The sequence below is a fragment of the Myotis davidii genome, unplaced genomic scaffold (assembly GCF_000327345.1).
Source record: "Myotis davidii unplaced genomic scaffold, ASM32734v1 scaffold31, whole genome shotgun sequence".
NCBI lineage: Eukaryota > Metazoa > Chordata > Mammalia > Chiroptera > Vespertilionidae > Myotis > Myotis davidii.
In genome coordinates, this window is record NW_006283639.1 from 3,154,283 (window position 1) to 3,165,874 (window position 11,592).

General features: G+C 37.7%; 1 protein-coding gene across 5 annotated transcripts in view; it reads right to left on the reverse strand.

Annotated features, from left to right (window-relative positions):
* The window catches only part of CENPC (centromere protein C), a 64,830-nt gene extending 53,244 nt beyond the window's left edge, over nucleotides 1-11,586 (reverse strand). For 4 of the 5 annotated variants that reach the window (XM_006753861.2, XM_015565839.1, XM_015565835.1 and 1 more), the window contains exons 1-5: nucleotides 11,523-11,586; nucleotides 9,650-9,696; nucleotides 8,471-8,541; nucleotides 7,664-7,758; nucleotides 6,419-6,524 (exon numbers count right to left, since the gene is read on the reverse strand). In XM_006753861.2, the coding sequence (XP_006753924.1) occupies nucleotides 6,419-6,524; nucleotides 7,664-7,758; nucleotides 8,471-8,541; nucleotides 9,650-9,696; nucleotides 11,523-11,540 (337 nt within the window). In that variant the 5' untranslated portion in view covers nucleotides 11,541-11,586. Of the gene's footprint in view, nucleotides 1-6,418; nucleotides 6,525-7,663; nucleotides 7,759-8,470; nucleotides 8,542-9,314; nucleotides 9,501-9,649; nucleotides 9,701-11,522 lie in introns of those variants that run through there. The other variant, XM_015565838.1, reaches the window with a different exon arrangement.
* Nucleotides 11,587-11,592: the final 6 nt, after the last annotated feature.

The window sequence follows — 11,592 nt, forward strand, 5'->3', positions numbered from 1 at the left end:
TGACTGGTAGGTTAGCTTGCTACTGGGCAGATCAGGACTGAGCGAGACGAGCCAGACACACCCAGGAGCCCTTCTACAGTCCCTCCCCGGCTGGCCACCCCCCGCATCCCTCCCCAGCCCTGATTGTGCATCAGTGGGGTTCCTCAGCCTGGCTTGCGCCCTCTCACAATCCTGGCTGAGGGACCCCTCCCCCCGAGTGCACAAATTTCGTGCACCAGGCCTCTAGTGCAGCAATAAAGAAGAAGGACCTCTTTGAGATAGCATGAAGGGAACTGGAGAATATTATGCTAAGTGAAATGAGCCAGTCAAAGAAAGACAAGTATCACATGATCTCACTAGTATGTGGAATCTAATGAACAAAATAAACTGATGAACAAAATAGATCCAGAGACATAGAAGCATGGCACAGATTGACAAATCTCAGAAGGAAGTGGGGAGAGCGAGCAGGAAGAGTTTAACCAAAGAACTTACATGCATAATCCATGGACATAGACAATGGCGAGGTAAAGGCATGGCAGGTGGGGGAAAGGTGCAAGGAGGACGTAGAAAAAGGGGGATATCTGTAATACTTTCAACAACAGAGATAAATTTAAAATGAAAAAATACAACTGATCCAGTAACTTCTTTTTTGGATATATATCCAAGAGAACTGAAAGACATATTTATAGACCCTGTTCATAGCAGCATTATTCACAATAAACAAAAGATAGAAATCACCCAAATGAATGAACCTTGAAGACATTAGCTAAGTGAGATAAGTCAGCTGCAAAAGAACAAAATATTGATTCCACTCATATGAAGTATTTAAGGTACCATATTTTTCTGTATATAAGATGCCCCCCACTTTTCCAACCCAAAATCTAAAAAATCAGTATTTTAAACATTTTGCTGATTTCCCTAAGACCTTCTTCTTGTTTGGCACCTGAAGGAGTTGTTCTTCCTGTTTTCTCCACTGTCTGATCATACACTCAGTGGGAGGAGGTCCAAATTATCACTCAGCAGCTCTATTCCCATGCTCTTTTGCATAGCTGGTTACATTCAGTGTGAATTTTGCAGAGTAAGACAATTGCTTACTGATATTTATCTTTTTATTTTCTTGACATCTTTATGGGCTCAGAATGCTCCAGTCCCTATTGCATCTGCGCACTCTCCACCTCCACCTCCAATTACAGCATTAGCTGACGTCAGTAACAGTAAAGCTCGTGATTGGAGGAAGCCAGTTGAGAAGGTATGGGCAGCTATGCACCTGCCCGAACCCGCCCGACCCCCTCCTCAACTGACTTCCGCGTAAAAGATGCTCCTCAATTTTCAGTCTAACGATTTTAGGAAAAAAAGTATGTTCTACATGGAAATATACAGTAGTCAAATTCAGAGACAGAAAGTAGAATGGTGGATACCAAAGATTGGGGGAGGTACAGAGGTTTGCTTCTATTAAGATGAAGAAGCTCTGTGGATGGATGGTATGTGAACAATGTGAACCTATATAATGCAAATATACTGTACCCTTAAAATTGGTTAAAATGGTAAATTTTATATTTTACAATTTTAAAAAAGGAATAAAGAACAAAGAACATGATCTGTCTTTAAATATAAATAAACATTGTTTAAAACAAAAATAAAGTTTTATTGTGTTGAAAGATGTCAAAATACATAAAGGGGTTTTTGTTTGTTTGTTTGTTTTTAAATATATTTTATTGGTTTTTTACAGAGAAGAAGGGAGAGGGATAGAGTTAGAAACATCGATGAGAGAGAAACATCGATCAGCTGCCTCCTGCACACCCCCCACTGGGGATGTGCCCACAACCAATGTACATGCCCTTGACCAGAATCGAACCCGGGATACTTTACTCCGCAGGCTGACGCTCTAGCCACTGAGCCAAACCGGTCAGGGCTACATAAAGGGTTTTTAAGATATCACCTAAAAGGAATAAAATATGTAATAGCATGTCCGTTGGGAATTAGAGTTATTCTAGTTACTATGTCTGCATAATAAATAACTCCATAACTTGGTGTGGAGAACAACCATTACTATGTTCATAGATACTATGGAACAGAATTTGGCAGGACACAGTAGGGATGGCTTATCTCTGTCCCATAAAGTCTGGGGCCTGGAATCATTTGAAAGCTTGCTTACTCACATGACCAACATTTGGGACTGGCTGTAGGCTGAAGGACTATTTCTGCCTATGTATTTCTCTCTGTAAGTGGGCTAGTTTGGTCTTCCTCATAGCATGGTGTGTAGAATCCAAAGGGGTAGAGGAGGAGGGGACGGTCATATCCTAACAGAAAATTGAGAGAACCAAACAGAAGCCATATAGCCTTGTATGACCTAACCTTGGGAAGTCACACAGTATTACAGATGCCACATTCTATAATAAATTATATGATACTAGAGGCCCGGTGCACAAAATTTGTGCATGGGGTGGGGGGTCCCCTTAGCCCAGCCTGCACCCTCTCCAATCCAGGACACCTTGGGGGATGTCAACCGGCAATCGGACATCCCTCTCACAAACCGGGACCACTGGCTCCTAACTGCTCACATGCCTGTCTGCCTGATTGCCCCTAACTGGCCTCCCTTCTGGCCTGGTCACCCCCAACTGCCCCACCTGCCAGCCTAGTCACCCCTAACTTCCCCCCCACCAGTCTGGTTACCCCCTAAAGTAGACATTTAAATGTTATACCCATTTTTAAAAACTCATCTCATTGCCTACCTTAGATTCCATTATGTTTTAAATCCTCCTTTGCAAATACCTTCAATTCTCTCTCTCCTCCATTTTACCTGCCTAAACCACAGTCCTGGTTAATTGATTGTATGCTTGCTTCAGAGCCGTTAACTTGGCTGGAAGAAAAACACATGGTCATGCTAACTCTGAAGTGAGCTCCTTGTATTTTCACCCCCCTCAGCCTAATTTCCCTAGTCACTTCCCCTGCCCTCTTAAGCAGCTGTTTAACATTTTCCTGACTATACATGCCTTCTCCTCAATCGTAAGTCATTATCTTGCTTATCTCTCTAGAAAACAGAAGAAATAACAATCCTGCTTCCTCATGCCTTCTTACATTAAATACACTACTATCCTCTATAGTAACTGGGTAAACTGTCATGCCTAAGATCAAACTTGCCACTTTTGCACTGAGTTCCATTTTACTGTTGGAATTGTCTGCTTTCCTTATGAATTTTTTTCTCTCTGAACTGGATCACCTCTGTTGGCTTATAAACATCGATAATATTTAAAAACAACCTCCCTAAAGGGGTGGGGAAAAAAGATGCTGACCTAAGATCATATATATTACTTTGCTCTGTCAGTTGAGATGGTCTTGAAGCAACAACATCCCAGGAGTGACAGCACACCTAGCATTCAGATCTTGGTTCCTAGTACAATTCTCCTTTGGCTCCTTTGAGAAATAATTGATTCTAGCATAGGGGCAGGAAATATATAAGACTAGAGGCATGAAATTCATGCAAGGGTAGGCCCTCACAGCCGCCCCGGCTGCCACCTCGGCCCTCGCAGCCACTCCAGATTCATCCAGATCGTCTGGACCAGGGGTCCTCAAACTTTTAAAACAGGGGGCCAGTTCACTGTCCCTCACACCATTGGAGGGCCGGAATATAGTTTTAAAAAAAACTATGAACAAATTTCTATGCACACTGCACATATCTTATTTGTAAGTAAAAAAACAAAACGGGAACAAATAAAATATTTGTATTTGCATGTGGCCCGCGGGCCGTAGTTTGAAGACCCCTGGTCTGGACGGTCATTCTGCTATTCGGTCTAATTAGCATATTAGCTCTTTATTATATAGGATGAGCTTGGAGAATAACGTAGTTCTAGAAGGTAAGAAGTACACAAAAACAAAAATGAGGCCGAAACCGGTTTGGCTCAGTGGATAGAGTGTCGGCCTGCGGACTGAGGGGTCCCAGGTTCGATTCCGGTTGGGGGCATGTGCCTGGGTTGCGGGCACATCCCCAGTGGGAGATGTGCAGGAGGCAGCTGATCGATGTTTCTAGCTCTCTATCTCTCTCCCTTCCTCTCTGTAAAAAATCAATAAAATACATATAAAAAAATAAAATAGCATTAGATTACAAGCCAAAGTATAAAATAAGGTCCTACCTCAAAAACTAGAAAAAGAGCAAAGTAAAAAGAGAAAGAAAAAAATAAGAGCAAAAATCAATGAAACTGAAAACATGAAAAGAATATGAAAAATTACCAAAAGAAGCTAATTCTTTGAAAAAGTGAATAAAGATGATAGACCGCTAGCAAAATTGACAAAGATAAAAAGACACAAACCAATATCCAGGATAAAATAGTGTTTATCACAATAGATCCTGTAGCCATTAAAAGGACTATATGGAAATACTGGGCTCATAAATCAAAAAACTTAGAAGAATTGAAGTAATTCCTCAAAACCCACAATTATCAAAATTCTGTCAAGACTAAAAAACCTAAATAGTCCTATAACTATTAAAGAATTGAATTTCTAATTTAAAAGCTCTTGAAGCCCTAACCGGTTTGGCTCAGTGGATAAAGCGTCGGCCTGCGGACTGAAAGGTCCCAGGTTCGATTCCGATCAAGGGCATGTACCATGGTTGTGGACACATCCCCAGTAGCGGGTGTGCAGGAGGCAGCTGATTGATGTTTCTCTCTCATGGATGTTTCTAACTCTCTGTCCCTCTCCCTTCCTCTCTGTAAAAAATCAATAAAATATATTTAAAAAAATTTAAAAATGATAATAAAATAAAACTTAAAAAAAAAGCAGCTCTTGAAAAAGAAATCTCTTCGGTCAGATGATATCATAGAAAATGTTATACCAAACATTCAAAGAATTAAAACCAAGTTTATTCAGTCCCTTCCAGAAATCTGAAGAGGGAATAATTTCCAACTTTTTAAATAATATGAACATTACCATCATACCAAAAGTACACAAATATAGCATAAAAAAAATAAAACTACATGAGTATCTCTCATTAACTTATGTGAAAAAACTTCTCAAAATTTTAGCAAATCACATCCAACAATGTATAAAAATTAGTAATATGTCATAATTTACATTTATAGAAAAGCACACTCAACAAAAGAATATATTTTTTCAAGTATAAATGAAACACCCATAGTGTATGCTATTCTATAAAGAAATCAAAATTAGAAATTAGTAAGAAAAAGAAAAATAGGGCAATCAATCCCTAAACACTTGGATTAACACACTCCTAAATAATCAATGGTTTAAAGAGAAAGACTCAAAGTATATGTAAAAATACACAGAAATAAATAAATAAAAGTGAACTGAAAACACATCAAAATCTGTGTCATGCAGCTACAGCAGTGCCAAGAGGGAAATTTATAACACTACATGAATATACTTGTATTCACTAAGCCCAGTGTTTCCAAGGTTCTTCCACATCATAGCATGTGTCAGCAGCACTTCATTCCTTTTTATGGCTGAGTAATAGTCCACTGAGCATATATGCCACATCATTTATCCATTCATCTGTTGATGGCCACCTGTTTCAATTTGGTATTGTGACTAATGCTACTATGAACACTGGGGTGGGTACAAATATCTGTTCTGGATCCTTATTTTCAATTATTTTGAGTATAAAACTAAGAGTAGAATTGCTGGGTCACATAACATTTCTAGATGTAATTTTTTGAGATAAAAAATATACATACTGTTGCTTTAAAAGAAAAACTATTTGAAAATTACTAAAGCTATACAGACAGTCCTTGGGTTACCTCATTTAGTGGTTATGTCGCCATCTCCCATTTATTTATTAAAAAAAAAAAAGTTCCGTCATTTTAACATATATACACATGTGCTTTATGTTTTTTATTATTTATTTATCTATCACAAGTAAAGGTCAGGAATTGTCGTCTTTCTTTTAAATTTATTTTACTGTTTCACTTCATTACTGCTGTGTATGGGCTCCATGTGAGTGATGTAGATGCTTATGTAGGTGGGATCCGACTTACGGCGAAAATCGCATTAAGTCGCGCCCTAGGAACAGATCTCCAACGTAACCCAAGGACCCAATGTATAGTTCCTATAATAATTCTTATTTAGTTAATGACTCTTACCACATCCTAGTAAGCAATGTTCTTACCACTAAAAGAAATAAATAATCATATAAAACTTAGTAATGTTCATGTCTTTTTAAAAAACAAACACTAAAATAAACTTGCGAGGGAATCAAAAACAACTTCATTTCACAATGCTGCTCAAACTGGCCATGACCGTGTCACTCAAGCCAACACATGCACCACCTGCAGCGTTTCTAACTCTTTAAATCTATCTAATGTATTATAGAATCGTACACCTGAAACCTATGTAACTTTATTAACAAATGTCACCCCCAAAAAATCAATAAAAGATAAAAATAAACAAAGAAATCTAGGCAAATGATACCCATGGGCATGCCACCAACCTGATACGCTGACCGCTTCGCTTGGTTCTGTAGGGGACTGCAGAGAGGCTCCTTTCTTTCTTGAAGAAACTCGAACTGACTTTGAATGTGATATCTGGCAGTGAGCCTGAAAAGAATACAACATTAAATCTACACTATTAAGTTACCAATTCCGATTAAACACATTTGTTTTTAAATTGGAAAGAAAACAAGTATTTAAAAATAATAAAACAGCTGGTAGAGCTGTATACTTAAAATTGATTCAACTTGCAAAAATTAATATATCACATTGGAAAGGTCTCTCAATTCTGAAAGAAATGGATCTGTGTTCATTCCTTGCAACCAAAAGGTCATATATGCTTATTTGTTTGTAGTAAATATTATTTGTAGCATTACATGATTTTTATCTCTAATTAGTATTGTACTTTAAATATTTTCTCTTTAATCATTAGTTTCAAAAACTCTATTTAAAGTATTCCATTTTATAGAGTTAAATCAACCTGTCCTCTTAAGATAGATAATCAATAAAATATTAGTTTCCCCAGACAGCAATAGATGGCTTCGGTTTTCAGAAAACAACCAAATTTGCCAACCTAGATTAGAAACTTCATAAGTTGCCCACTTTCCTGAAAAGCCAATTTAAGTATTATTTTAGAAGTGAAAAATGATTGTGTTATAATTTGATAATTCAAATTCCCAAGCCTCCAATTTCAAACACAGGAAATGTCAAATCAAAATGTTCACAAATACTTCCAAAAGTTATAGAAAATCAATGGGAATATAAGATTCCCTTTTAGAAATAAGACAAACAACTAAAATGTACCTAACTACATTATGTACTGCTTCCCTCATTAAAATATTAAACCTGGCCTGGCTGGCAAGGCTCAGTGGTTGAGGGTCGACCTACCAACCAGAAGGTCATGGTTCAATTCCCAGCCAGGACACATGCCTAGGTTGTGGCTCGATTCCTAAGGGGGCCATGCAGGAGGCAGCTAATCAATGATTCTCTATCATCAATATTTTTATTGATTTCAGAGAGGGAGAAAGAGATAGAGACATTAATGATCAGAGAGAATCATTGATTGGCTATCTCCTGTACAAATGGGGATCAAGCCCACATTCCCGGCATATGCCCTCAACAGGAATCAAACCATGACCTCCTGTTTCATAGGTCGATGCTCAACCACTAAGGCAACACAGCCAGGCAATTAAAATATATTTTTTTTAAATATATTAAACCTGTACCAACTTTTCTTTTTGACTTACTTCTCTGCTTGGTGACTGTAGACAACTGTCTTTTATTTTAGGTGTTGAACAAAGCATCGAGTTTGCAGAATTAGTGCTAAAATCATTGGCAAGACCTAAAAAATAGTAAGAAATTTTTAGGAATGAAATACAGTACAAAATCTTTTGGTTACAATTATAAGTCTTATATGATATAAAGAAGTCTGCTGGCTCTTTAAACATAATTAGCTAAAATGAAGTACAGACACCAATTTCAATATTCAAATGTTCCTAGAAGGAATCAAGAGCTACAAAAGACAAACAAGATGCTGAAGAAATATGTGCAAGATTTTTGGGAGCTTATAACAGAAAATACATTTCCATAATCTGTGTTTATTTCTTTGATAGGCCGATTTTCCTATTCTAATACCTTTAGATTGCTGACAAGTATTTAGAAAAGTTTTTTGCCATACTCACCATTTTTTTTAGAAACTGGTACAAATAACCAAACATTAATCCAAGCTCTCCAGTGACCCCAAGAATTCTGCATATTTATTTCTATTACATGAAATACTTTCTTTTGTGTATAATAATTATTTATGTATTTCCAGATTTCAGGAATTGACTCTAAATTAAAGATAATGACAACTGTTTTCATTTTTGCCAGTATTATCCTCAGGATACGGGAAGATTCCTGTAGAATTGCATATGTATTAAAACTTCCTGGGAAAATATTTTGCAGTATTTACATGCTGAAACGTATCTGTTGCATGTGACATTGACAAATATGACACATTTTTATCCTCATCCATTCAGACCCTCAAAGTCCATTTGGAAATGAAGCCTTACTTTGTTCTTCAAAACAGTCTTGTAAGAGTACCAGTATGTTCTGGCCTTGCCTCACATTAATGCCAGGTTCCCTAATATGAAGGAAAGAAGGAAAAATGTTAACATATAATTTCCAAAAGATATCTGTTATTTAAGTTGCCATCTACTTTGAAAATTCTCTATCTCCTTATTATAAAAGTTGTTAATTTACTTCATGGGGAAAATATCACCTTTACTATCTGAGGACAAAACAAATACTTGACAATCCAAAAGTCCCTAGAAAAACATGTGAAGTAGTATGTCATTATCTACACCAGTAATTATACTCCTTGATCAGAGAGCCATGTTTGAAGCTATTTTAGGTTATTGCTGTATCAAAACAAGAACATAAACTTTTTTGAACAAATACATTCAGTCCTGAAATGCTTTTTTAATAAGGACTCTATGGTCACAAGTGCTAACAATTCCAAGTAACATTGTCTTCTCTCCAAGCTCTCAAATGCACTTTCGATTCAATATCATTAGTCTTAATGGTAGTTTATGAATCAGTATAAATTTTTAATTAAAAGTTCACATAACAGTTGTAAGAAATAATGTAGAAGATATCCCTTGTTCACTTTGTTTCCCCCAAATTTCAAAAACATTCTGTAAAAGTTTAGTTTACTATCACAACCAGGTTACTGGTATTGATACAATGCACCAATCTTAATCAGATTTCTCAAGTTCTAAATGTACTCATTTGTGTGTATATAATTAGTTCTATTCAATTATCATATCTGTAGGTTCAGACACCACCACAGTCAAGGTACTGAACAGTTCCATCACCACAAATATCCCTTTACTGCCCTTTTACAACAATACCCACCTTTTCTTTCAGTCCCACTGAACTAGCTACATCTTTCTATTGCCATTTAATCCATTCTATTGAAAGCTTTCTTTTCCCATGGCTATCAATCATAATTGAGACTGCTTCTTTCTGGTCCATCATTCATCAGGTGAATTTCATTTTTCAAAGCCACTAAGTCATTGCATTGCTTCCATTACTATGTGTCTGTTAATATGAAATATCTAAAATGACTATACTTGTGGACATAGAAATCATTATTTTAGCTGGAGGTAATATTTTTTCCCTCATTTAAAAATTCTATGTTATGGGAAGAAAAGTCATCTTAAATTTTATATAAGTTGACTTATAATTACCTGGAGGGCTGGCAAAATCTTCTTCTGTAGCCATTTTTGAGATGATCCTGAAAATAAAGTATATCATCAATTTGGTTTCTTTGTTTAAATATATTCAAATACAACTTACCTTCAAAGTAATTTCACCCCCCAATCTGAGCATGCCAGAAAATGTTATTCATTTATTCATCAAGCAAGTTATTGTTAACTGCCTATTATAATGCTATAAAGAGGAATTCTTCTCTATTTATTTCCAACCTTTGCTTGTACTATTTCTTCACCCTTTGACTTACTCCATTCACTTCCTCCTCTTCCTTCACAACCCCTCGTAACTTTTCCATCATCAAAACCCTAAATATTTAGGCATCCAATAATAAGTTGGTTGACTAACAATATCCACTTATCTCCTTTCCCTGAAGGTAGAGCCCTCTAAAATAATGATAAAGAACTAAAATAGCTTAAAACAACAATGAAAAACAGAATAGAAGAGAAGACCATCTATGGACACATACATTTAACAACTTATGGAAAATAAATGAAGCATGGTAACTGAAGAAACAAAATGAAAATAATATTAGCCTAAAATAAGCTCAGAGAATACTGTCTTTAATAAGGAATGAAGCTGATATTTCCTTCAGTAAGTGAATGGATAAATAAAATATGGATTATCCAGCACTAAAAAGAAATGCACTATCAAGCCCTGAAAAGACATACAGGAACCTTAAATGCATATTACTAAGTGAAAGAAGCCAGTCTGAAAGGCTACATACTGTATGATTCCAAGTATATGCCATTCTGGAAAAAGCAGAATATGGAGACAATAAACAGATCAGTGGTCACCTGGGTATTGGGGGTGGAGGATGAATAGCAAGCACAGAGAATTTATAGGGCAATGAAAACACTCTGAATGATACCATAATAATGGATACATGTCAATTCATTAGATATCTGTCCAAACCCATAGAATGTACCATACCAAGAATGAACCCTAATGAAGACCACGGACGCTGAGTAATAATGTGTCAATGTAGGTTCATCAATTGTAAAAAACCGTATCACTCTGGTAGGGGGTGTTGATAATGGAGGTGGCGATGCATGCGTGGGGGCAAGGGGTACACGGGAAATCTCTCTGTACCTTCCCCTCAAGTTTGCTGTAAACCTAAAAAAATACTGTTTTTAAATGGTAAATTTTATTCCCTGTCTCTCCCCCCAATAACCTTTTTTTTTATCGTATAATATATGTGTTCACGGTAAAAAAAAAAAGTACACATTACACCCCACTGTCATACAGCTCTTTGTGCACACAATAACGTTATACACATGGGAGACAGCCGATGCTGAAGATTTTCTTCAAAAAAAAAAAGGGAAATAAAGTAAAAACACAAATCTAGGATACGGGGTGACATGGGTTGTGTAATATACGGACAACCATAAGCGAAGTCTGAAATACAGAACAGTGACTCCCCAGGTAGTTCAGAAATATGTCAACAAAAAAGCGAGGTTCGCTCGGGTCCTTCACAGCTTGCTCTTTCCCACAGCTGCCCCTCAGAAAGCGTCCTCGGTACCAGCTTCGCCATAAACCGTCTGCTTCTTCAGATCTGCATGCCCGAGGCCCAGGGGCACGCTGAAGGCAGGTCCACAGTTCCGTGGGCAGAAAATTACTTCGAGGACGAGGAGCCAGCGTCAGGCTAAAAGGCAGAAATCCCACCATTCCCTGCAGAGGAAGATGTCACCAGGGCCGCAATGACAAGAAACCTCCACAGATCAATGCACTAACTCTGGCTCCGAGCACCCACTCCAGATCGCAAGCGTTCCGCGCGGTTTCCCACCGACATCCCCAAGAAAGTCACAGACTCGGCCGCGAGAGCCGGGGGCGGCCAGGACCCGCACTCACCAGCCCCGATGCAGCCATGTTCAGGCCGGCTCCGGCCGCGCAGGGAGTGGAGGGCGAGAGCCCACTCGGG